This window comes from Pleurodeles waltl, chromosome 7, assembly GCF_031143425.1.
Source record: "Pleurodeles waltl isolate 20211129_DDA chromosome 7, aPleWal1.hap1.20221129, whole genome shotgun sequence".
Taxonomy (NCBI): Eukaryota; Metazoa; Chordata; class Amphibia; order Caudata; family Salamandridae; genus Pleurodeles; species Pleurodeles waltl.
In genome coordinates, this window is record NC_090446.1 from 1360932779 (window position 1) to 1360959609 (window position 26831).

General features: G+C 42.6%; 1 protein-coding gene across 3 annotated transcripts in view; it reads right to left on the reverse strand.

Annotated features, from left to right (window-relative positions):
* Nucleotides 1-26831, reverse strand: part of MYBPC2 (myosin binding protein C2) — a 151832-nt gene that overhangs the window by 97568 nt on the left and 27433 nt on the right. For 2 of the 3 annotated variants that reach the window (XM_069200806.1, XM_069200805.1), the window contains exons 2-4: nucleotides 20973-21011; nucleotides 2990-3019; nucleotides 825-899 (exon numbers count right to left, since the gene is read on the reverse strand). In XM_069200806.1, the coding sequence (XP_069056907.1) occupies nucleotides 825-899; nucleotides 2990-3019; nucleotides 20973-21011 (144 nt within the window). The remainder of the gene's footprint in view (nucleotides 1-824; nucleotides 900-2989; nucleotides 3020-20972; nucleotides 21012-26831) is intronic. The other variant, XM_069200807.1, reaches the window with a different exon arrangement.

A 26831-nucleotide genomic window follows, 5' to 3' on the forward strand; every position in this document is an offset into this window, starting at 1 on the left:
TAGCGACTCGCAAACGGCAAAATTTGCCGTTTGCGACTCGCTAAACGCATTTCCCTATCCAGAAATGCATATTGCGAGTCGGGACCGACTCGCAATATGCATTTCAGAATCGCAAATAGGAAGGGGTGTTCCCTTCCTATTTGCGATTCTGAGTGGTATGCAATTCCATTTGCGACCGCATATGCGGTCGCAAATGGAGTCACAGTTACCATCCACTTCAAGTGGATGGTAACCCACTCGCAAATTGGAAGGGGTCCCCATGGGACCCCTTCCCCTTTCCGAATGGACCCACAAACATTTTTTCAGGGCAGGTAGTGGTCCAAGGGACCACTACCTGCCCTGAAAAAAACCGAAACAAAAGCTTTCGGATTTTTTTTTTAAGTGCAGCTCGTTTTCCTTTAAGGAAAACGGGCTACACTTCAAAAAAAAAATTTATTTATTTAAAAGCAGTCACGAACATGGAGGTCTGCTGACGACAGCAGGCCTCCATGTTTGCGAGTGCCTAGACTCGCTATGGGGCTGCAATTTGCGACCCACCTCATGAATATTAATGAGGTGGGTCATTGCGACCCCATAGCGAGTCGCAGACGGTGTCTGAGACACCGTACTGCATAGCAATTTGCGACTTGCAAATTGCGAGTCGCAGGGACTCGCAATTTGCAAGTCGCAATTTTTTTTTTTGCTACATCTGGCCCTAAATGTTTAGAGAGGCCACTCTTTAACATACTCTCTCTAGGGAGCTCACTCTTTTGGGTGCACATTATTCATGGAGTGTACACTTCATGAGTTCACTCTCTTAGAAGATATGCCAGCTGCTCACTCACCAGTTTCCACCATCAGATTCTCCGGCTTTTTTAAGAACAGACCAATCAGCTCCTGCTTCTCATCTGTGGGTACATCTGGAAGAAAAGAAAAGTTTGAGTAGGAGGTCAGGCTTTGGTTGTGCGACAGACATACATTTATATACCTAAATTAAGATAAACACGTCAGTACAGCACTTTACAGGTTGAACAAAGTGCCATGTGAAATCTGATTGTAAATTTATTGTGGTGATAAATCGACGATTGATTCATTTCTAAGGTCTTGTTTGCGTAGGGGATAGTCTCCCAACGGTGGATTTTCTCTCTCTCTCTGGATGGGCGTGGTCTTGCTCGGCAACTGAGATATTTATTCCAGGTTTTTCTTTCATCGATCTTTCATTTTTCTTAAATGTGTCAGTCATTGTGAGAGCCTTAGCCATGCCTTTCTTAGTTAGCCCAAATTCTGAGCTATCTGCTTTAATGGAGTCGCAACCTGCCACAGTGTTGGATTTCTTCTTTGGGAAAGTGCAGCTCTGTCTGGTAGAATGCCAGCAGATACTGCAGTCTATGATTGCTAATGGGTAGTTTCAGTTGTAGGAAGGATGTCCATACCTTGCTATACAAGGAGGTCACACATTTATTATTCTGCAGCTTAGAAGGTACGCTAGGCTTAAGAGCAGTCCTTTTTTGGACTTCTGGCAATAACGTTTTCTTCTCACACTTTTTCAGAGCAGAACAGTTTAGCAGACATGTTTGCAAACCTAGATCGCTGCAGAATTGTGTGCTCAGTAGACTAGGCTCACAGAATTCAGTATGCACTTTATTCAGCAGTAGGTGTGCCTACATTGTGTTGGGATGGTGTGTTGGGGCTCTGAAATTAAGGGGACTCTCCAAGTGAGGGTGTAATCGTGTCTTTCACAGTTCTCTGATGCTTGAAAGAGGTAGTATCCAGCAGGAATACAAAATAGTTGAGATTCTGATGTGTCCTTCTTAAACTTCCTCCACTGCGGATGTTGATGTTTCATTAAAAAGGCAGCAGGTCCAACCCTGAGTTTGAAGGACCTGGAAGTAGAACAAAAGACCAGACACTGTGTTTACAATGGTGAGTTTTTATTCTTTCTGTATTTGAAGTAGAAAACTGTCCAAATTCTGGTAAATATGAAAACGTTTAACTCGAACCTTGAGTTGGCTTTGAAGTACAGTAGCTACCAGTCTACTGAGTTTCACGACAGACCACACCTAGCGCCTCTGAAAGGCAAGTGGGACTAGGGAAGGGCATCAGCTGTGCTTTCAGCTCTGCTGTCCTGTGGAAGAATCTGCTTATTGTGATATATCCCAGGTTACCTGTGGCTGAGCCCGTCCCCACTCATTATGGACCCTCAGATATACTAGGTTCTGATTTTGTAAGCAAACATGTCAGTGTCTTCAAGGGGCTTTGGGTTTCCCAGTTCTTCTGACGCTTGTCATTACTGGAGTCAGTGTTGATTTATTGTCCATAGCAAATCTCAGGCTTCATGCCTGGGGGCCAGCTTGGGGGCTGTTCACTTAGTGGTTCTTTCGTATCTTTATTGTGCCTATAGGGGGCAGATGATTAACAGGTGGGTTAGGTTTTAAATGTTTCTCCAGTGATACATGGCGACATAGATAATGACTGAGGATGACCGAGGATGGGGCCTTCAACAACAATCTGTCTAATATTTTCACTCCCTTCTGTTGAGGCTCCAGCTTGTCTTTGATGCAACGCCGTTATTAAGGAGCGGTCCATCCATCCAGCAAACTCGGATGTTGTCTCAGGCATGAAGGTGAGTAGGTCATCAAGTCAGTGGAAAAAATGTAATAAAAAAATGTGGTCGCTGATTTGATGGTTGCTGGCACCAAATCTAGGGCAACCAATTAAATCATGTCGCTGCCAGGTGTGATCACATAAAACAGATATCGAAAAAAGGGACGACTCCGTGCTAGAGGTTGCCTGGAGTTGGTAAGCGCAGAGGTAATGGTAGCATGTCTTGGTGGTAGAAGTTCCCAGTTGCTTTAGAGGTTCAGCAGTTGCTTACTGAATTATTTACCTCTGTTTGCCTGTAGCTTTCATGATCTGTTTAGCTGAGTACTCCGTACAGTCCCCTGGTGATGGCACCAGTGCAGAGTTGAACAAGTTATTGAGGATTCCTGGTCCTCCTCTGTACACTTACCCTCAACTGCTCCATGTCCAGCTGGGGCGTCTGTGGAGCAAAGAACGAGAATGGATACAGGTGAATAACTGATAGATTCATAATCAGACACCTATGTCTATTTGCATCTATAGCCACTGCTGCTTGCTCCATAAGCGAAAGCTGCTTTCTGACTGTGGGATAGGTTCAGTGCCGTGACCAATACATCCCAAATCGCCCCTCGCATTTGCCAAGACGTGAAGCTGCATGCCTGCGACAGAAGAAACCTTGGCAGTAGTCTCTTCTGCAAAAATAGTCCCTCAAAGACAGGTAGAATTCATCAGTCTTCCAGACCCCATGTCTTTTGCACGTGTGGCCCCGTTCCCCTTTCAGCCCTGCAACCCCCTTCTACAGGCTTTTACAAACTCCCCAGTGACCACATGCAACAGCAAGCAGAGGTGTATGGGATGGCATGAAGCATTAGGGAGATGCGACAGAAGAATTCAGAGCATATGGAGAAACGAACAGCAGGCAGAATACATGAGCAAAGTCATAACAAAACACAAAACAATCCCTGCGTGGACACCAAGCAGTCAATCCTTGATCGAGGGAGCACTAGCCTTCCAAGTTGGTTTAATAGTTGTGTGAGCTGGCCAATGGTGGCACAGGGGGACAGCACATAATGTCATAATGGTTGCTCTCCAGGACCATTGGCTAATTTAAAGTTTAACCGAGCAAATCCTGCCTTTACTGGATAAATTGTGTTCATAGATCCAACTAGTGAAGCAGGCATTAGCAGAGCTTTTTTATATAGTAGGGGTTCCTCAGATGATGATTTTTCAGTGTGTTCTTTAGAGTTATTACACTCTAGTGTGGATAATTGTACTGAAAGAGGGTGATGGCTCATGCCTGAGCACACCTTTGACATGTAGAATGTAAAATCAACATGTGGTGTACAGTAAAAAGATAGAGGAATCCATACATCATATCTCTTTGGGAACTGGCATGAAGCACATGTTCGTAACATGTTCATTAGGTCCCTGTGGGTGTCGGGTGGATGCCAGGTAAAGGTATCGACCGAACAAATAGTGCTGGCTTGGGATGTAGCATGAAAGCTTCATATAAAGTTGCACTGTGACCTTGGAGGAAGTCTATGGGCCCGATTCAAAAGGTAAACTTAGACCAAAAGTCTAGGTTTAGACCAAAAGTCTACATTTAGACCTAAGTCTAACTTTACTGTGAGTAAAGTTAGGCTTTTGGTGTAAGTTTAAACTTTTGGTGTAAGTTTACACCAAAAGTCTAAACTTAGACCAAAAGTCTAAACTTAGACCAAAAGTCTACGAGTAAAGTTAGACTTTTGGTCTAAACTTGGATTTTTGGTCTAAGTTTACCTTTGTGAATCGGGCCCTACATCTTTAATCACTGGCACTGGAGTTGGGCATGATCAACTGACATATTATTGTATACTTTGAATCGCTAATGTAATGATGTAATAGGAAAATGTGAGAATCCAATAATAATTGAATGAGTTGCAACATTATTTCTTTATCTGCTCGTCAGTTAATCATGTACCTGACCACTAATTAGTCATTTGTCATAACTGCTTTCAAATCCATATTGATATTCACTATCAATTGCCCAGTGTAAGCATATTGGTTAGTTCGGTGTCAGGTCATTGGCTTGTTCAGTATCATCTCCATTGGCTGCCAAATGTCATCTCATTGGCTGCCAAATATCGAATGATTGGCTGCCCTGTGTCAGGTCAGTGGCTGCCAAGTACCAACTTATAGCCTGCCCAGTATCCGCTGTGCAGTATCAGTTCATTACTTGCCTAGTGTCAGCTCACTGGCTGCCCCATAACTGCTTATTGGCTGCCCAGTAAGTGCTTATTGGCTGCTCAGTAATAGCTCATTGGCTGACCAGTAAATGCTTATTGGATACTCAGTAATCGCTCATTGGTTACCCATTATCGGCCCACTGGTTGGAAGCTCTACCACATTATGGATCATTTAATGTGGTCCTGCTGAAATATCAACTCCAATCTGTAATTTTGGCAATTATATTTTCCCCGTTACTGTGGTAAACAGACACTGGCTGCCTGTATCTGCTTATTGACTGTCCAGTATCAGATGTCTGGTTGCTCCGAGAAGAAACATTGACTGCACAATGCCAACTCCTTGTAGCTCGTTAGCTATCAAGAAGCATCTGACTGAATGGACTGCATTTAGAATTCAGAGACTTTTTATTTGGCCAGAATTCAGGTCAGTGATGAAATCAGTATTAGTGCTTTAATTTACCCACTACCAGCCCTTGAATTAGGTCACTATCGGGTTTGTGGATATGCAGAATTAGCTCACTGTTTGTGCCAGTATTTACTATTTGATTGGGACAATATCGTCCCGAAAGGAAGAGATAGGTATCGACTCTCTACTTGGGCCCATATCATCCGAATGGTTGGGTCAGTATCCACATGTTGATTGGGCCTCAATTGGTGCTGAAAGTATTCCCATCATGCCACCCCTCATCTGCTGCTGGTAGGGGTTTCTTACTTTATCATCGAGCTGATGACTAGTGTTGGCAGTGCCAGCCTCTCCTTGCAGCTACGACTGGTAGAGTTTGTCCTAAACTGAAGTCTCTGATCATTACATGAGCGAATCAGTGAAAAAAAGTCACTTATTTTCTCCCCACCCACATGGGCTACTCCCTAATGCAGACTGGCTGTGCCCCAGCCCGCCGTATGTTTCAGAAGTGTGGTCTAAGCTGCTAGAAATCTTTCCAGTTTTGGCATAGATGTGCCCACTATGGGTGCCCCCGACTCTTCCAATTTTTATTGTATGCATGTCCAGTTTGGATGCCCGCGATTCCTTATGTATCTATGGTGGTAATGCAGTCAGCGAGGGAAGCCCAAGAGAGGGGGTGTATCTGGCACAGAGGATGACAGCAGGAGTCTAAATGAAGCAAAGACAGTGGCTGGCATGCAGCTGACATAACAGCAAAGGACAGAGAGACAAAGAATTGTGGCTACATGCCAAGCATCGGACACCAACCAGGCCTATTGAGCATCGATTTCTTCCAAAAATGTTAGTCATGCTTAAAAGAAGTTCATGCATCATAAACGCCAGGTCCGTGCACTGATGCCTTCCCCCAGTCACCTGATGCTGGTATGAGCTCACCATGTATGTGAAGTGACCTCCTGATACAGCTGTATAAATATCTGCTGTGTACTGACCCCCTCACACTTGTATACATTACTCTTCCCCTGTGTAAGGACCCCCCATTAACCATGGTACTGTCCCCGGCGCTATGCACTGCTCCCCTTCCCAACCACCAGTGGGATAATTCCCTACTCTCTGTGCAGTGACCCCCTGACACTAATGTAAAACCCTTCTACGCCACTGACCCCTGACACCGGTACAGTCCCCGGTCCTATACGGTGAGCTACCCCCCTCTACTCACCCAATGTTGGTGGAAGTCCTTTACTCAGAGCACTGACACCCTAACACTAGTATAAAATAATCTCTTGTGCACTAGCTGACCCCCTAACACTGGTACAGACCCCAGCCCTATGCAGTGACCCACCCCCACACCACCTGACACTGATGGAGGTCCCCTGCTGTGAGCAATGACCCACCCAACACTAATGTAACCTCCTTCCATGTGCACTGCCCCCCTGACACTGGCACAGTCCCACCCTCATGCAGCGAACCCCACCCCCCCCCCCCCCCCCCGCAGGAGCACTACCACCACCGGGTGCTAGTTTCACTCTCCTACTCTGTGCAGTGATCCCCTAACACTGAAATAATCTTCTCCCTGGCTCAGTAATTTCCTTGCACTTCTGCAGCCCTCGGCGCAATGCAGTGACCCCATCCCCAACCAATTGTTATTTGTATGAGCCGCCCCCCACCATCTCAGTTCAGTGACCCCCTTCTCTGTGCAGTGATACCCTGACACTGATACAGCTCCCATCCCCCTGCAGTCATCTACCCGACACCGATATAAACGCCAAACCTATATTAGAGACCTGGCGACATTATAAACCCTAGTTCTGGTCACTGACGCCCAGAACTGAAATAACCTGCGTGTGGGTGCAGCGACATCTACACTGGATTTAACCCTTCCCCTGGGCAAGGCCCCCTCGCACATGCATACACCAAAGCACTGTAGAGTCTCCTGCTGACACTGGGATTAGCCACAACCTTTTACTGTGGGCCCAACCCCTGACATTCATAAAACAGCCGCCATAAGCAGTGCCCTGCAGAACGCTGTCTTTAGAGCAGCTCTGTGGGGTTTACCGCCTTACACTCGCATTCAAGGGCGTAGCTTGGTCAGTAAAATTGGTGGGTGTGGTTTGGGATTTTCCGACAATCATGCTGGCATATAATGTTTAAATACATTATATGACAAGCTGGGTGCATGAGAGGGGCCTACAGGGCAGTGGAAAGAGAGGGGAATGCGGATTGGCAGGAGTACAAAGAGAAAACACAATATTTTGTAAAATAGCTTGTATTTTTGAGAGGGAGTAAGTGTGTGTGCGTTTTTGGTTGTCTGTGGGCAACAATTCCTGGTGAAATCCGACAGACATCTCACCATATTCAACTGAAAGTACCTGTACCCAACTATTTATCAGAATATACGTTCATTAGGGGGATGTCAAACACCCCCATGAATATACTCCCCACCACTGCCATATACAGTGAGCAGTCCAGACAAGGGACTAAACACAAGCGTTGTACAATGACAGCCAATGAGACAGGGTGAGCCAGGATGGTATATATACCAGCCCTGTGCGGTGAGCTCGTGACATTTCTATAAACTCAAGACTGTGCACTGACCCCCACTTAATATAAACCCTAGCTCTGTGCACTGGCCCCCATTTAATATGAACCCTAGTTCTGTGCAGTGATGCTGTTATACACCCTAGCCCTGTGCAGTGAGCCCATGACATTTCTATTAACTCCAGCCTGTGCACTGATCCCCATGCAACATAAAACCTTGCTCAGTGCAGTGACGCTGTGTCACTGGTGTACACCCCAGCCCTGTGCAGTGAGACCATGACATTTCTATAAACTCCAGCCTGTCGAATGGTCCCCCAACTCATAACAACCATATTTCCGTACAGTGGCCCCATGGCACCGGTATATTTCCCAGCCAGATAGACTCATCCCTGACTGAAATACAGGGCCGGAGAGGAAACGAAAATTAGCTCAGGGAAAAATGTTCACACTAGCCCCACTCTACAAGAATAACTTTAGCAGAAGCAATAATCTCTTCAAAAAATAGTTTTCCAATAAATGGTTTTGTTTTCTTCACAGTTGTCCAACCTGACATTCGATCTTTGCCTAAGAATTCTTACTGCCTGTTGACATTCACTTCAAAAACTATTAATCTCGTTATGCTGTGGGATCATATAGATTACTCAAATTTAGGTGAATCTCTGTACATTTGGAGACAAATCAGGTCTCTTCTTGAGCAGAAAGTAGAACGAATATTTTTTAATCTTGCAAATAGCAACTGTCCAGTTGATAATGTGTGCTCACTTCGCCAAGTGACTACTGTCACTGTCATTCCCTGTACAACAATGGTAAGGACATGATTTAGAGTTTGGCGAATAGGTTGCTCCATCACAGATGTGAAGGATATCCCATCTGCTGGATTACCAGTCCATTTTTAATTATGCGACAGAGGAGGACAAAATTATGCGGCAGGGTAAACTGAATTATGCGGCAAATAAGCCACGTTATGCAAAATAATTCAGCACATTTTGTGATAGTATTATCTCATTATTTTGTACTTTTTACACCTGGTACCGTGTCTGAGAAAATAGTTCACCTTACTTAGTACCAATTTCACACCAAAATATGGCAATTAGGAAATCAAAGATGACCATTCAAACTTTGCAAAAAGTCTTCTGGTGCACAGGAACCTGCGTTGCCATATTTTTTGTAACTTTTGATCCATTTGAGCTAGAACATTTTTTTATTAAAATCTGCAGATTATGCAGCAGATGATGGATTTTGTGGCAAATATGGCAAATCCATAATTATGAAAAAATTGCAAAGAGCGGAGAATCGCATTATACCAGTGGCCTTGATTGTATGACACTTGCAATAGTGCAGACATGACAGTCGTCATGTTTGGGACTGAGTGCCCCTCCATCAAACTCTAAAGCAAGCCCTCAATTTTATTTTTTCTACTTTTCTTTAAAGGGTGAACACTCTGAGAAGTCAATAAATGCCTCAGGGTCTTATTTTTTAATTTAAAACTGAGTTGTTATTCTCGCTATGGAAACCAAGGTTGTCTAAATGTTTTAAATCATAGAAGACATTGCCAATATGGAACAAATGGTGGATATTAGTTTATGATGTCACTAATGAAGTACGTACCTACTATTCTTGTCATAGTAGTCCCAAATACTTTTTTTTATAATCCTTTGATTGGAAATTGGGATTTTATCGTTTCATCGCTGATTTTTGGACTGAACTGGATAAGAGCATCTCTAAATTAACAAACCGCACCTGGAAAATCTGAGCATGAACTGTCATATGTCTATGTAGATCTTATATGATGAGCATTGACTTGATATGTAAACTGGGCGTCCTTTCTTTGATGCACTATTTTACCCGTCTAAATTGGTCTCTTTTACCATGGAACTCAGCGTGAATGACTAAATTGCGGTTCAATTATAGGAGTGGGAATTTGAGGCCTGCCAAAAAGAATTCACTTATTATTATTTTTTAGAATTTTGAATTTTTTCCCTTTCTAACTCTGCATCTTTTCTTCATACATCATTAGTTTTGATGTTTAAATTTCATAAACACGGATTATGTTTTTGGTGAAATGTACTTTCAGAGATGCCATTTTGTGAGTGGGTTATTATGAATGTCTTGTACACTACCAATATGGTGTATTTTTAATAGAAAGGGGAAAGGTATTCCGAGTTCATGTTTAGCGAATACTAGTGATAGTAGAACACGGTTAGTGTTTGTAAATTATAAAGCATAGTTTTGTACATTCTCCAAATGAAGAGAACATTTCGGAAACGTGTAATCAATGAAGTACAGATGAGTTACTGGATTGTTTATGCAATATTATAGGGCTTTTAGCAAGGAATGCATATCAAAAGAAATATATAAAAGAAAGTTATGTGTTATAAGATTTATATAAAGATCAAAGTTAGGTTGAAGAGTTCTGAAGGAAATATTTTTTGTAACAGAGTTTTTGCAGTAGCTTTAAGTCCGCTGACCGTACATTTTGGAGTTTCCGGATATTACGAGTCTGCTGTCATTTCACTTGTTTACCCTCACGGTAGCTTCAATTTCAGTGAGGTGTAACCCCGGGCTGTGTTTTTTTTTGGTGCGACTCCCCATCAAAGTATTTAAAGATTTAAATTACAAATGAGACATGTATTTTAATATGGCAGGCATGCATTTTTAAAGAAAAGGAGGCTGTGAGTATTTTGTTTGTAAACCATGCTGCAATCAGCAAGCTCGTGCAGTGGCCCTCCTCCCACCAGATACCGATGTAAGCCGCAGCACTGTCCAGTGGCACTGTGCTTTGTATATACAGTGCCTTGTGGCACCAGTTTACATTCTGCAACACGGTATTGCAGTATATTCAAACTGGGCCCACCACAGTGACCTCACACAATGAGACACTCTCGCGAGACATGCACTGATTTCATGTAGCACTCTGCAGTCAGTGCAGATTTCCAGGGCACTGGTATGAGAAAATAGTGAACAATTTGGAGTCATAGCACACATTCATATGAAACACAACCACGAAACAGACACTGGTCACAAAACAGTGAACGGTCCGCCAGTCACTGACTCCTGGCGGGATAGGTGCACAGACAGGAACCTTTTCACAGTGACACACTGCTAAAAATGTACATTTATGGTTCAAACGACACCACACAAACTCATGACAAACAGCATAACTAGAGAACTCGAGTGCCGATGCTTCTTCGGTAAACTGTACTTTCTCGACCAGTATGGTTCACTTCATTTCCATCCAATTGAATGATGTCTGCTGATCTTCCCTATACATATAGCCACCACTTTCCCATTATGCTTCTCTCTTAAAGCCACAGCACAAACATTAAATTCCTTTAAAGACACAGTACAAACATTACATTTATTTTACAAAGAACAAGAAAAATGTAACAGGATACCGACAGGACTCCTTACAGGAATAGTAGAAAATATGTCTTTGTACTTTGAAAATAACTTTTAGCCTTCTGGTAAAATGTGGCAAAAGCTTATCTGCAGAGCATACTCCATCAGCATTTCTACCTTTAAGAAATATTTCTTAATATTCAGTCTCCTTCTAATCTCTCTGTCAAGAACTTGACCACAAATATGATAGGACTGGAGTGAGAAAAGTAATTTAAATACGTCCAAACATAAGCGGGATGTGAGTTTGACTAAATGTAGGAATTAAAACGTTAGAATCTTTGTAAAATCAAGACATGGAGTCTTAGCCTTCGTAAAATATACATTGCAGTCGATGAATAACTTAACTACTTAACGTTTGACATACTCAGCACAAGTGAAGATTTAGACTTTGTGACTGATCTCACATGTGTGTAGAAGTCACACTCTTCTTGTTAAGTTTTAAATGGCTAACATGGAACAAACTCATGGCAGACGTGCATGAAATAGGCTGGGGGGCAGTATACGTTTATGCAGAGGTTTGTGATTGCTTGTCTTATTTTTAAGATCAAAGCTTTCCCAGTGTGTCACGTTTCGCCCTACCACCTCGAGCAAGTAAACAGGGCAGAAGGGCCTCCTCAGAGTGCTTCCTGATCAGCCCACTGGTTGGCAAGTCCATGCAAATGGGCTTACTGATCAATGTGAGGTCAGCAGTAAAACGTCTTTCTGGACCAGCGCTAATCCTCTTTACTGGCCATTACTGGATCCTTGATAAAAGGGGACACTAATCCTCAACCATCCATGCTTCATTACAAGGACATAAAATATTAGCTTTCCACCCTAGAGGACAGCTGGAGAAAAATGGACATTGAATAACAAGTATGTTATTAGTGTTCAACATTGTGTACCACTCACCCTCCATGCTTATAAGTGTTAGTCGATAAATGTGTTTTTATCACTAACAGATTCTCTGACACTGATAATAATCCGTGCTATGTCAATGTGGAGTATTTCCTCTAACCTTGGCCAAATTTATCGCTCAGTCCAACCTGGATGCTTCAAGGGGGCTAGTTTTAAGTGATTTTCATGTTCTGGCTAGGACAGCCATTCATCCTGGTACAGCAACCTTAACTTTATATTATCTCACAAACATAAACAAAATGTTAGGGGCCCACCGCATAGACTGGTCCAGACTGTATATACTATTGTTTTCTGAAGAATTGGATCCAGAAGTCTATCCAGTTCCTGTTTTAATGTGGAAAGATAATTTTGAAAATAGGGGCATATTTATCAAAACGTCACGCAACGTAAGGCAGCACGCAAAGGTGCTGCGCTGCATTACATGAACGGGAGCTCCATATCTATTAAGATATGGAGCTCTTCAACTTCCTTCCTGTTCTGAGGCACTTGTGAACTATCATGCAAGGCTGCCTCTTAATAGGTAGGATTATTTTTGTGCAGTAATGTATACCTTCCTGTGCAAAAACAATCCAATGAGGAAATAGCAAGAAGGAATAAACATAATTCTCCTCGTTACACCTCTCTGTGGGAGCATATTGATTTCATACAATTCAAGCTTTAAAAACCTTAGTAAACCTGGAATTGCGTCAAACCAGTAGGTGGATGCATGGGCACGCCCATGCTCCACCTATGGAGCTCCTACCACTAAGAAATGCAACACAGTGCAATCTGCTGTGTTGCATTACATTTCTTTACAAAGCCATGCAGGGCCACGCCAACCAGTCCTTGATTGGCATTGCAAATCTTTATTAAGCCCTTGCATTGCCCTGGGTCACTTTGCACAACGCAAGGACAATGCAAGGGCTTAGTAAATCAAATCTGAGCCTTAGTTTTTACCTCCCTGCTGAAAAAACATTGATGCCAGATGTATGAAGCTGGCTATCAAAATATGGACAGATCATCGAATGAGAATGATACAGCCCATTTTACATTTTGTCTGATGGCACAGTTGTTAGTCTTCATTGTATACCGAGCCAAATCCCACCCTCAAGATGTTCACTGAATAGCTAACTTGTGCCGTGGACAAATGCCACCCCACAAGATGAAACTAGTGGTCAATAGCTGATTTGCCAATAAGCTAGAGGATTGAAAAATATGTTCTGTGAAAAAGGAAAGGCATGCCTCCTATAGTGATGATGAAAAGCTCTGCTTTGTTGTGGCGCATAGAAAATAGAAGATGCTGATAAATGACCGACAGAGAAGCCCTTGCTGGAATTAAGTCATCTGAGCCACAAACTCCAGTAAAGATTATTTCTCTGTTTTCAATTAGCTTATCTGAGCAGAGACAGCCCTAAAGTCCGTAGGGGAACTTTGTGATAAGCTGTGTGATTTCATTAATTCCAAGATCGCCAGTATTCTCTCTGCTCTGCAGCACAGTCGGCATCGCTGACACGTCCACGACTTCTACTGTAAGAACTGCAAGCAGTGACTGCACCCCCTATCACAGCCACCATCAAGTGCTCACTGGTATGGGTCCAACCTCCTTGAAGGTTGCTTGAGTGTCTGCTCCTAAAAAAGCCTACTCAAGCCCCAAGGGTTTAGAAGAAGTCCTCCCAATTTCTATGTCTTGCCCTACCAGTCCAAACCATTTGAATTAACTGCGGCAACAAGCATTAAAATGTTACCTCAGCCTTCACCAGGCTCGTCTCTGACCAGTCCAAAGTATGAAATCAACAGCGCTGATCTATTCAGCTCTTCTCCCTGCAGCCTGGCCTCGGTAGTCCTTCGAGGTTTTGCCTCAAGCCCCCTTCTATTTGATGCTTACACAAGTCCCTTGACAAGCTTGTTTTTTTTTTATACGTGTTTTCTTTCTACACATAGGCAAGTGACATGCATATACAATGTGTATACATAAAATATACACATGAAAGTCTTGCCTTGAAGCACTTACCGCCTCGATGCAGTCACATACTTTGAAAAGTAATGATAATAAGAGTGATGAAGTCTTGATCAGTGCATACTATGCACTCTGGACATAAGCAACTCAGAGGCCAGCTGTGCAGAAGTTTGAAAATCTTGCAGCGGGGCTTACCTTTTCTTTCTGAATTTAGTATTGTAATGGGGTCTACTTGGGACAACCAATGCCATGTTACATCAGGTTAATTTTCTCCAGACTGTAGCGGGCATGCTGATCACCAAAGTCAATGCATTGATGGTACGTCCCTGTTACAGGCTCAACTGCGCTGGATGCCAGTGGACAAAAGAGTTCAATTTAAGCTCTTCAGTATGGTACACACAGTCGTTTGGTGCACAGGCCTTATCTTTTGACCACTAAGTTCTAAAAATATTGTCGTGCTGGAAACCATGGACCCTGTAGCATGGACTTCCTCTTGTCTTGTTCCTTCTGCAGAGTAACAACTGGAGGACCCATGTTTAGGGTGCAAGCCATTGATCTCTGGAGCTACCTACCCTTGCATATAGAAGGAAGCATGTTGTGACCTAACTGTCAGACCAAGTAGAAAAAATGTCTGTTTTATCTTCACTTGGCTCTTTGACATATGAAAGAAAGGTCTATGCAGTGTATTAATGGGTTTTATTCTTTTAGTGTCATGTAGTTGGGGCGCGATGGGCCATTTCTGTCACACTTTCTGTTTCCCTTGTAGGCTGCAGGCTAGCAGGCTGCTAGAAGAGCAGCGCAGGAGGCCATATGCCAACCATTTTAGTCATGGTCTCCTGTGACGTAGGGATGTTTGTGTACTTTTGCAGGGGCTGATTTTAGTTTCCAGTCTGGCCCTACATGTAGCTTTGCTATTGGTGCGCTAAATATATACTTGTGCTTTGCTCCTGAAGTACTGAAAATTATCTTTCGCCAACTGAAAAGGACTAGCATGCTTGCCATGACAAATTCTAGTGTGTCGAACAGCGGTTTTGTCACGTGACTGGTCTGCCGTGTGGGCACCAGCTATGCTTTATAATAATTTGTTGTCATTCCTTCAACAGGGAACGCATAACTTTAGTTTAAACCAAATGGACAGTCGCATGACGTCATGACTGACAAAAAAAGAAAGGATGCCTGAAGAGACAGAACTGTTAGTAACGCGCTGGGTCTGGTGACGAGTTCGCTGTCATTTTAAGATCAGTTTCTACCCTGAAAGTGACCAGAGGGACAAGGGCAGATCCTTCTTGCCCTCACTTGAGAGGATGGGAACACGCGTGCCCCCATATTTGATCAACTGTGAACCGCTGACTGAACATGAAGTATGAAGGGTCAGCTGCGGGTCTTCGCAGGGTGTACACGTTATCACGCAGCAAAGATGACGATGTCAGTGATAACAAAACGACAAGACGGTGAACAGATTATCGGACAGAAATTGTTCTTGTTTACCAAAACAACGAGTGGACACGATACACAAATGTGATACAAAAAAAGGACCCGAGTGGCGAGTTGCGCTCAGATGTGACTCTCCTGGTCTGCAGGTCTAAGGCCTTCTCCTCATCATATTTTCATGATCCGCGCTGCTGAAGTAAAGTGACCATATGTTCGAAATCCAAGGACTGGAGGATGTATGCTCACAACAACCAGAGTTACAGCCAGAAGGACAACGAAGAGTAGCTTCCGACCAGATAGGACTGGTGTATGTACATGCCGTTCCATAATTCCGCACTGGTGCAAATGGATAGACGTGACGTGAGGCACATTTACTTTCAAACAGTAACGAACGGCCACGAGACAAACGGAAAACAAACAGCATTACTGAGTGACAGAACGTTAAGTACCGAGGCATTGAGACTGGCTTACCTTATATTTACGAGCAGTGTTTTTCCATAACACCTCACTCTCAAAAGGACAGCACAAAATACTCATTCTCAGTTACACACAACAAAGGAAAGAAGCCAGGCTGCTACAAGCATGCAACATACAGCCTTTGTGGCCAATTTACTTTAAAAACAGGAATCCTGCTTCCTCATCATTCCTTTCTGTTAAATGTTCAACTGTTAACATTTCACTGACTTTTTAGTCAACTAAAAAAACAAACTCCTTACAAATACCTAGCTGGTGGCTTTGTGAGTGGTCTGAGACGCTTACACCAAACTTACAGCCCCACAGTCCTTTCTATTATTTGACCAAATACAAAAACATATTTTCACTCCCACTTAAAAAATAAGGAAGAAATTCATGAAAAACAAGCGAACTGCAGCCTGCTGGATGTGAACGGTACACTGAGAACATCATACTAAAAGTTCAAGATAATCACTAAACACGTCAAGTGAGCTTTGTGGTGTGACTCATACACGCCCAAACACTCACACACACACATACACATATATACACAAACATTCTGTTTCTCTCTCTCTTCCGCCCACCCCTTCTACATAGCTCCAAGCAGGTTGGGTCTTGCAGTCCTGTCTTTATAATGAGGCAAGTGACACTGCAAGTCTCGACATACTTGTTTTGTTGATGGAAGAAAAGCAGGACTGTATAAACGTCATCCTCGTGGCATATGGGCTCTCATTCCGTGAAGGTGACAGGTGTCCATTACCCAGAGGATTATGTCAGTTGTCTATCACATTGCCCCCATGGCTTGGGTGTGTGATGGTCTATCTAGTATGTATCGTTTGATCTGAGAGTGACAGCTAGTTGGCTTAAATTGGGCTACTCTATTTTAGAGCACCATGTTATCATATTTAATGCTTTAGTGGATGATGTTTGCATGGGTGTGGTGTGGTCACTCAGTGGTGTTTGGTTTTTTACTCCACAACGGTGGTAGTTGTCCATTGCTTTTGGATAGCATCATATTGCCATGTGTATATATGACTTTTGGAGCAGCTGTATGCCAGAACGTCGATAATCAAAATGTAATCTGGTATATGGATCGAGGCCTAAATATTGTTTACAGTAATCTCTCTCCATTGGGTGTAGATGCTCTATTATTAATTAAAGGGCAATGTGTTTGTAAATGATACTTAGGACAGTATTTAGGCTATGGTATTCTGGTACAATCCCTGTTTGTGATGTTTATCTGAGGGTATGAGCTGGTCTGTGGAACTTTTTCTTTGTAATCAGTGAGAAATTTAGAGTGTAAAACAAAAGGTTTTTGTTGGAAGCAGATTAACTAGAACAGAATTGTTTATTTGGAGGATTTCACACACTTCAGAAGGCCAATCTCCAAGCTCAAGGAAGCAATTGAAGATAGTACCTGGTAATATTTATGACATATCTCTGTATTGTAATACTGTGCTACCGCAGCTGATTGTACTCAGTGTATGCCATGGACTACACCTGTACTGCATCAATAACCCCTATATCATGGCTGCGTGTAACCAGAGCAGATCATGAGCTGCTATTTGTCCTCCTTAGGGGGTCCGTAGTAGAGTCATAGCATGGCAGCCCACAATCATGTCAAACCACGTGATATGCTATTTATTTTGTTGACAGAATATCAATAATTCGATTTTTTTTTAAACATAAATATCATGGCTTAAGTATCACTTATAAAATGATCACTCCTTTGCCAGTATATTTTCTGTTATCAACTCCAATGGAGTGATAGATTTGTTAATTATATTGAGAACACAATATACTGGTGCTTTATTATTTATTTATGTGAACACTGTCACTCTTCCTAAACCAATCCCACTTATTGCTCTTGAGAACATTTGATCTAACCTGATATGTGTGATATAATACTTTAAAGCACTGTAAACCCTCTCTCTTTCCAATAGCAGTTTGTATAATGCATGACTTTAATATAGCAAATCCCGGTGGGTGCTACCTCTGTCTCTCGCCAGTCTCTTGACTGGATCATTTAAAGTTTTGTAAATGTTCAAGTAACAATACCAGCTTGCATCATGGATGACTTTAATACAGTCTATCACTGCAGATCTTGCCATCTCTCATCAGTACCATCAAGTTTATACAGAGCTCATGTTCTGACTGCAAACCCGGCACAGAATGCTGGTAGGTGGGTAACCCAAGAAATCTTTATGGTGACTACAAGTTTACTCAAATCAACTGATTAAAAATGTAAGCTTTGCGCACTCTCTCACTCTGCTTCCCACCACTATACTCTTAAATGCTGCAACCCTACAAGGTTGCTCACCAGCAAATAAGAGGCACCCAGAAAAAAGCACTAGTAGATCCCATCTAAGAAAGCTCCAAGAGCTGCAGGGAGATCATGTCGATCATCAAGGATTTCACCTTGCTCTCAGCTACTGTCATTAACATCGCTGCCTCCCAGCAACTCTGCGACAACCTATCCAACTTCTTCCAGAACAAAATCCCAAACATCTATAGCAACTTTGCATAACAACCCAACCACAGAGAACTTGTTGCTAACTTACCGACCACCAACTAAGATGGCCACCTGACCGAATGGACAAACCTCAACAGTAAGAGATAGCGGCAGTCATGCAGACCAATTATTCAGGGGCCCCAACGGACCCATGCTCCCACCCAATCCATAACCTGGGAATATCACCAATCAACACCTCCCTGATTCACACCATCACATCCGCCACTTTCTCAGATGAATGGAAACTTGCAGAAATCAATGCCTCCTAATGAAGCCCACAGCCGACCCAAATGAACTGAGCATCTTCCGACCCATCTCCCTGCTTCCCTATCCTGCCAAAGTGATTGAGAAGGCCATAAAAAAGCAACTCGCAACCCACCTCGATCTTCGCCATCTGCTGGACAACACTCAATCAGGATTCAGAAAGAACCACCGCACCGAAACAGCACTGATTGCGGCCAGTGATGGCATTCAAATCAACCTGGACTGAGGAGAAACAGCGGCCCTCATCCTGCTCAACCTCTCTGCCCCCTTCAATACTGTCTCCCATAACATCCTCATCAAAAGACTCCATGAGATTGGCAAACAAGGATTCACTCTCAAATGGATCCGTTCCTTCCTCACAGGAAAAACCCAAAGGGTCATGCTGCCACCCTTCACATCAGAGACCAAGAAATTGATATGGGGAGTCCCACAGGGATTGTCCCTCAGCCCCACCGTTTTCAACATATACTTGACACTGCTCGATAACACCATCCGAACACAAGACATCACCATCATCTCCTACGCCAATGACACCCAACTCATCCTCTCCCTGACAGACAAACCAACCACGGCCAGAAGCAACTTCACCAGCTACATGTTATGGTAGCAGACTGTATGCGAATCAACTGCCTAGAGCTGAACTCTGCCAAGACAGAAATACTAGTCATCAGCAACAAGATCCCCCCATGTAACTCTACCAGGTGGTGGTCAGAGCTAGAACCAACACCCACAGCCATGGAACACGCAAGAAATCGAGGGATCATTGTGAATAACAGGCTCAATATGATGGCTCAAGTCAACGCAGTGTGCACGTCCTGCTTCCACATCCTAAGCATGCTTCAAAAAATCTTCAAATGGTTGCCTCAGAATGCCGGATGGACTGTCACACATCACTAGCAGGCTAGACTACAGCAAAACTCTCTACTCTGGAATCTCCAGACAACTCCTACATAGACTGCAGTCCATCCAGAGCACAGCTGCAATACTCATAATAGACCGCCCACACTGCACCCACATCATATCTCATCTCAGGAAGCTTCACTTGCTGCCCAGTCACAAGCGCAGCCAATTAAAACTTCTCACACACACATACAAAGCCCTAAATAACACATAACCAGAATACCTTCCATACTTTCACCAACCCACCAGAAACCGATGCTGTGCCTCACTGTCAGTCACATACATTCCTTGCATCCACAAAATCAACAACGGAGGTCGCTCATTCTCTTACATTGCACCCAAGATATGGAACAACCTCCCTCTACACATCAGAGCCTCCTCTTCACTTCTTGAGTTTGCAAGAAGCTGAGTACTTGCCTTTCATGCACCTCATCACAGACCTTCTACACTTCACAGGAGTCTCGTTCATTACTCCACCTCAGGCCTTCTACACTTCACTGGGAATCTCCCCATTCCCTGATATAGGCCTTCATGACTTGATTGTTGTCTCTCACATCACCCATTACAGTTCTTCCACACTGCGGGGTCTCATCTATTCTCCATCACATACGTACGCCCTATACTAGAATCCCTATCATTTTTTATCACAGGCCTTATATACCTCACTGGGTTGTCACCCATTCCCTGTGGTAAGCCTTATACACATCACTAAGTTCTCATCTATTCCTCATCATAGGTTTTGTACATTTCAATGGGGTCTCACTGTTACTCTCCACAGGCCTTACACTACACACTCAGGTCTCACGAACACAGACCTAATACACCTTACTGTGGTCTCACTTATCGCTAGCCACTGGCCTGTAGTATTTCCCCTTTATGTTACTGACTTCTACATCATGTTCTCATTTACAAAGTAGAAGTCTCACTCACTTCCATTTAAAGGCATCACATACTACAGCAGAACCTCACATTTCCCTCATAACCAACCTCATACCGTGCACTTGTTTGTCACTTACTATCCACCAATTTACTTATGAGCCTAAATGGAGTTTCACTCATTCCCATATCACATGCTTTAGACATTTTAGTATAGTTTCACTTACTGCCTATCAAATGAGTCTCACTCGTATCCAAACCACTGCCCTGAAACTCTGTAACATCTTCAAAACCCCACATGCAGCCACCTATATGGTGTGAATAGCAAGTCACCCCATTGCTGTAATAAACTTAACTATTATAAAATCCTGCAGGGCCGGGGAACAAATTCACTGTCCTGGTAGCCAGTGACCATAAATTCAGGACAAAGTGCTCTACCCTAGACGTTAGTGTCAGAGCTTCAAAGGAAAGGGCAGAAACCCAGCAACTAATGCACAGCTAAAGCTAACATGACCAAGCCTACCTGGAATACAGGTTTGGCAGGGTAACAGAGGGTCAGAGAACCCCGATCTTTGACCTTACCTTTCGCAGCAGGAGCAGCAGGCTCAGCATCTTTCTTATCTGCAAATAAAGAAGGAATACATGTTACAAGAGAGAGAGAGATGGTACACCTAAAAGATATACTGGCATTTACTGGATATTGCCACATAACCACATTTTGGTGCTAATTAAGAGTGCAAGGTAAACAAGAGTGACGGGGGAGATATTGTGCAGTCAAGTGTACAACTGTTCCCTCATGTTGGACACCACACTGCCAATTTGATGGGGGGATCCCTTGGTCATCAAACACATTCGCTTGTTAGGAGTAAGAGCCCTCACCAATAGTTGACATGCTTCATCATCGGGCATTGCTCCTCGTCAGGCCAGCAATGCAATGCCTGATGGGCCCTGCAAGAGGGCTCTTTGCAGGAGATCTTTTACTTGTAATTGCCAGAAAAAATGGGGTGAGGTCTGAGGAGGACTGGAACAGGTGTGATTAAAATTGACTATAGGTGCCAAACTGGTAAATTGTACTATGAAAAAATGAGATCTATGTCACAGTAAAAAACAACAAAGGAATGTACCTAATATAATGACCTGGTTTCCTTAGGAGAAATGTGTAGAAAATGTTCCCTTAGCTCAACATGTGTAAGAAAAGGAAAGAATGTCTGTGTGTGGACAATTGCCTACACTACTTGAGTTGTGGTCAACATGTTTTTCACCTTTTCATTCGATACGGATCTATTGGCGATTCGTCAGGACCTGAACTATAACTAGTCCTCATTAACAGAGTATGAATGCTCTACACCAGTAAGACTAGTTATAACTGATCAGCTTCTACCGGGTTATTGTCCCTCTAATGGTGATGACCAGCCTAAATGTAGGCACTCGTCCCTAGGGATAACACGGATGCTACTACCTCGGAACAATGATGCTTGTGCTCCTGGAAGCAGTAGTCCGTTCAACCTAGCCGTCATCCATGAACCCGAATGGTAGAAGTTGATAAGTTATAAATGGTCTCATTCATGTAGAGCACTTATACTCTCTTAGTGAGGACTGGGTTTACTTTAGGTTCTGATAAATCACCAATAGATCTGTAGAGACTAACGAGGCGAGAAACATGTTGGACATGACTTCTGTAGTGTAGGTAATTGTCCACATACAGACTTCCTTTCCTTTCCCCACATATTTTGAGTGAAGGGAACATTTTCTACACATTTCTCCTAAGGAAACCAGGTCATTGTATCTAGTATATTCCTTTGTTGTTTTTAACCTTGACATAAGTCCCATTTTTTCCATAGTAAAATGTACCACTTTGGCACCTAATCAATTTTAATCACGCCTGTTCCAGTTATCTTCATACCTCACCCCCTTTTTTGAGCAATGCCGAACAAAAGAGCTCCGGCAAAGAGCTCTCTTGCAGGGCCCATCAGGCACTGCAGTGCCTGCCTGACGAGAAGCAATGCCCAATGCCTGTAATAATTACTGTTATCTCCCACTACTGGGGGTCCAATAATCCAGCAGCAGGAAAATAATGGGCATTATGATTTTTGGAAAATGATATATTTTTATTTCCAATATTCCACCGAGGGACTTTGCCGCAGCAAGTGAAATCTCGGCGTGAAACACAGTGAAAGTGCAGTATTCTTGCAAAATGTATAATTCTGAAAGTACTGGAATTATTGGGTCAGCCATAAACATTCATACTGGCTAAGTCTAAGTTCAATGCCCTTAGGAGGCTGTTCCATCTTCCAAGATATACTCGTTGCTCACTACTTCGCTTGAAGTTTGGCCTGCATGGCCAAGATTTTGAAGTAAGGTTGCCTTCCTCAAGTATTACTTGGCCATACAAGAAGCCAAACACACTATTCAAGTGATTTTGATCGCTTCGGCCAAACCTTGGTCTCTATATCTTAGAAAGGCAGCTCTTGATTTAGATGTTAATTTGGATAAGATGACAACCCTCACTGGTCCTTATTACAGCATTAAAGCAATTTTGAGGAACAGGCCACATATATCTTAAGGAAAGTTGACTTAGCAACTGTACATTCCAACACTTACGCTGCCCCAATCATACAGGAAGAGAAAATGCAACCGTATTTAAAGTCAGCATTAACCAAGGAGACTAGGCACTGTATCCTTAGAGTGCCACTCATGGTCCTTTGAATTAACAAATTCCAACCAGAGTGGGCAGGAACATCAGAGAGCAGGCCCTGCAGATTTTGAAAGTGTAAAAGAGAGTATTATTCACCTACTGTGTTGCTGTGCGGAGATTTTAATTCCACACTTCACTTTACTAAAACTAGTGTTCAGGTTGAATAGGGTCTCCTCCTACAATGATGCCCTGGAATTTTGTATGACTACCACAGTTTCCATGTACTTGGCATGCTTTGGGAAATGTGTTAACACAATCTTGACCACCATCAGGCAGCGAAAGACTTGAATGCATTGGTTACTGACACTGTAGCAGAGTCAATATTCTAAAATCATAATTATTTACTTTTGTAATGAAGTAGTTCTGACTGTTTCTACTTTCTGACTGGTGTTCATATGTTCTTAACTGATTTTAATTTTCATGTTTAAGCGATTTATTGTGACTAATTGTGTCAATTTTAACTGACACAAATAAACGTATTCATTCATATGGAATGCTTGAGCCATTTTGAACTGGCCCTTGACCCTCGCGGCCTGTTGTGCGGAAACTGTCTGCTGCCAAAACTGTAGGACTGTACACCGAGAATACCAAACAGCATATAGCACTGAGTAAACGATAATACTACACGACTGAGAATACTGAGCACGTATAACACTGAGTAAATGATAGTAGTGTACCGCTGAGAATACTGAGCAAAACATAACACTGAGTAAATTATAGTACTGTACACCAAAAATACCAAGCAACGTATACACTGAGTAAATGGGAATACTGTACAACTGAGAATAGTGAGCAACGTATAACACTGAATAAGTGAGAGTACTTTACCACTGTGAATACTGAGCAAGGTCTAACAGTTAGTAAATGATAACACTATACCACTAACAATACCTGGCAACACATAAAATTGAATAAACAATAGTACCAATCGACTGAGAATACTGGGCAACATATAACACAGACTACCAGTGAGAATACTGATCAACATGTAACCCTGAGTAAACCACGGAGCTCTACCACTGGTAATACTGGGGTATTTATAATACTGAGTAAGTGATGGCACTAGACCACTGAGAAAACTGAGCAACACATAATGCTGAGTTTAAATATAGTACTGTACTGTCGATAATACTGAGCAACATATTATACAGTGTAAATTGTAGTACTGTACTACTGATAATACTATAATACTGAGTTAACTAGTACCATACTACTGATAATGCTCTGCAACATGTAATACTGAGTAAATGACGGTACTGTACCATAGAGAATATTCAGCAACTCATACTACTGAGTAAATGACAGCACTGAAAACTAATCTACTGAGCAATTTATAATACATGAGATTCTGTAATCCCTGTGTAAACGACGCTATCTGATTTATTTATAAACGGCAACTGGTGACACACCGTGTGTGTCGCTGGTTATAAAGAAAAGACACCAGAACTCAGCTATTATAAGGTATTACTTATAATACGAGTTCTGATGGCACATACCCTGCTGCGGGAGTCCACAGCCAAGGTGAAAGGCGCTTGTGGTTACGGAGCATAATTGAGACAGCTGTTTAAGTGAACAAAAACTGAAGGTTGCTTTTCTTCCACCTGTATTTTTAGCTTACAATGACAATCAGAGAGAACATGTTTATTTTTGCACTCCTTATATAGCTAGAGAATAGCCAGAATCTTTCAGCATGTTTCAACACATTCCGAGGTAGGGCAGGTTTTTAAAAAACACAGACTTATGTTGATCTGTTTCTAATTTCTATTTAAACGAACAACTAATACGTTTTTGATGTGTTTTTTTTAGCACTAGAGGTTTTATTTTTATTCTTCACATTTGCAAAAATGCTTGCTCTTTCATATGAAAGAGCTGTGCACCAAGGTTTTAAGTGATTTGTGGGAAAGGCGATAGTGTGACCATGTACTATATGGGCTAAATTACCCCCGGGGTACATGATAAGGATATTGCAAGTCACCTTGGAGCTCCACAACCTTATTAAGGGACTCAGCCTTCGGCCCTGCTTCTCTGTATGGTTATATCTTTATAATGTACAGCAGGGTGTTACTTAATCAATTAACCTTTATTAGTAGAGAGTCATTAATGAGATGCTCTGACCCTGAAGCCCAATATCCAGTAGTACTTTAGACATTCAGACATGCCTCTGGCATAATGTTAACATGTTATCTGATTATGGCAAACGCTGGAGAAATTGCATGATAATTGGAAAAACATGAAATATTGATTTGGGGCAAAAGAGCGCATTAAGTTTAGCACCTGCCACAGACTTATATAGATAACTTGCAGGTCAAATGAACCACTTCTAGTAACTAATATAGCTAAGACAGTTGTTATGACATCAGTAGACATTTGAGTATAGCCTGGAGGTCACAGGGATGAGTCTTGGCAGTGCACGTGTTCACACTGCCAATTTTCATTAAATGAGTATTATTGGCATGGGTATTAATAACATGCTAATATAATCTATTTGTGATGTGGATTATACGACTAGTCAGTTTAATCCTTTATTGTTATTACAAAAGGAGCATTCATGGTGACTGTTGAGAAATGTAATTTTGATCCGTTTGCATGTCATGAGGGTTAGTGCAAGTTTCTTCAATTGCTAAACCATTCTAGATGGGTAATCTTGGGTGTCGTCTACTCAAAGGCCTTCCAAAGATTTAAAGATGACGTACTTGTATGTCTTACTCTAGGAACTCCTAATATACAACAAGAAATGTATGTGCTTTCAGATATCTTTGACTTGGCATATGAACAACCCCTTTACAGTACGTCAGATGTAGAAGACAAGTGAGTAGTTTATTAGAACATCCAGTGTTTCCATCCACACCATAAAAACTCATTTTTTTCAGACAGGGGAGACTTGATGAGTGGAGGTATGAATTCCTCTTGAGTTATGGTTGGTTTGACAGAGAAGAACCACCAGAGATGGGTATGATCTGGGAGGGACGAGTGTGGGAATCCATCTGCCTTTCTTTTCTCTCTGTGTGAAAAAGGAAAGAGCAAATCCACTAACCCTAAGGACCTGGGTGTTGTAGTGTAAGCCAAATGGTGGGTCCTATCAAAGGCAGCTACTGTAAATGCAAAGTGTGGAATAAAATGTAAAGAAATGACAAGGTAAGCAATGAATGGGTGAATAAATAATATAATTTTCTACATAAAGTAATTTAAGAGCAGTGTTACATACTTATTTATAAAGTAATTTAAGAGCAGTGTTACATACTTATAAAAGAGAAAATCCTCCAAAAATGCCAGCTGGTAGACCCAAGAACTCAGAATAGCGAAACGAGACAGCAAATAGCTGGAGATGACATGGCGTGCCAGCAAGAACACTTCTGATAGAGCAGCCTTGAAGCCCTCCCTCAACCTCTACCACCACCTACTGAGGGCAACAAAGGAGCTGTGCGACAACCGCGCCCACTTCTTCCATGACAAGATTGCAACCATATATGGAAACTTTGAATCCCAACCCACACCTATAGACTTCCTCCACAGATACGCCACTACTGTAACTGACATGAACCAAATACTAACTACCTGGAACATCCTCTCCATCCAGGATATCACCTCCACCATGAAATCCATCCACTCGAGAGCTCCCACAGACCCATGCCTGCATCACATCTTCAACCTTAGAAACCAAAGTAGTGGCCAGGACCTCACCACCCTGCTTAAGATATCTGTCACCACTGCATCATTTCCCGACACTGCATCATTGGCCAAAGTCA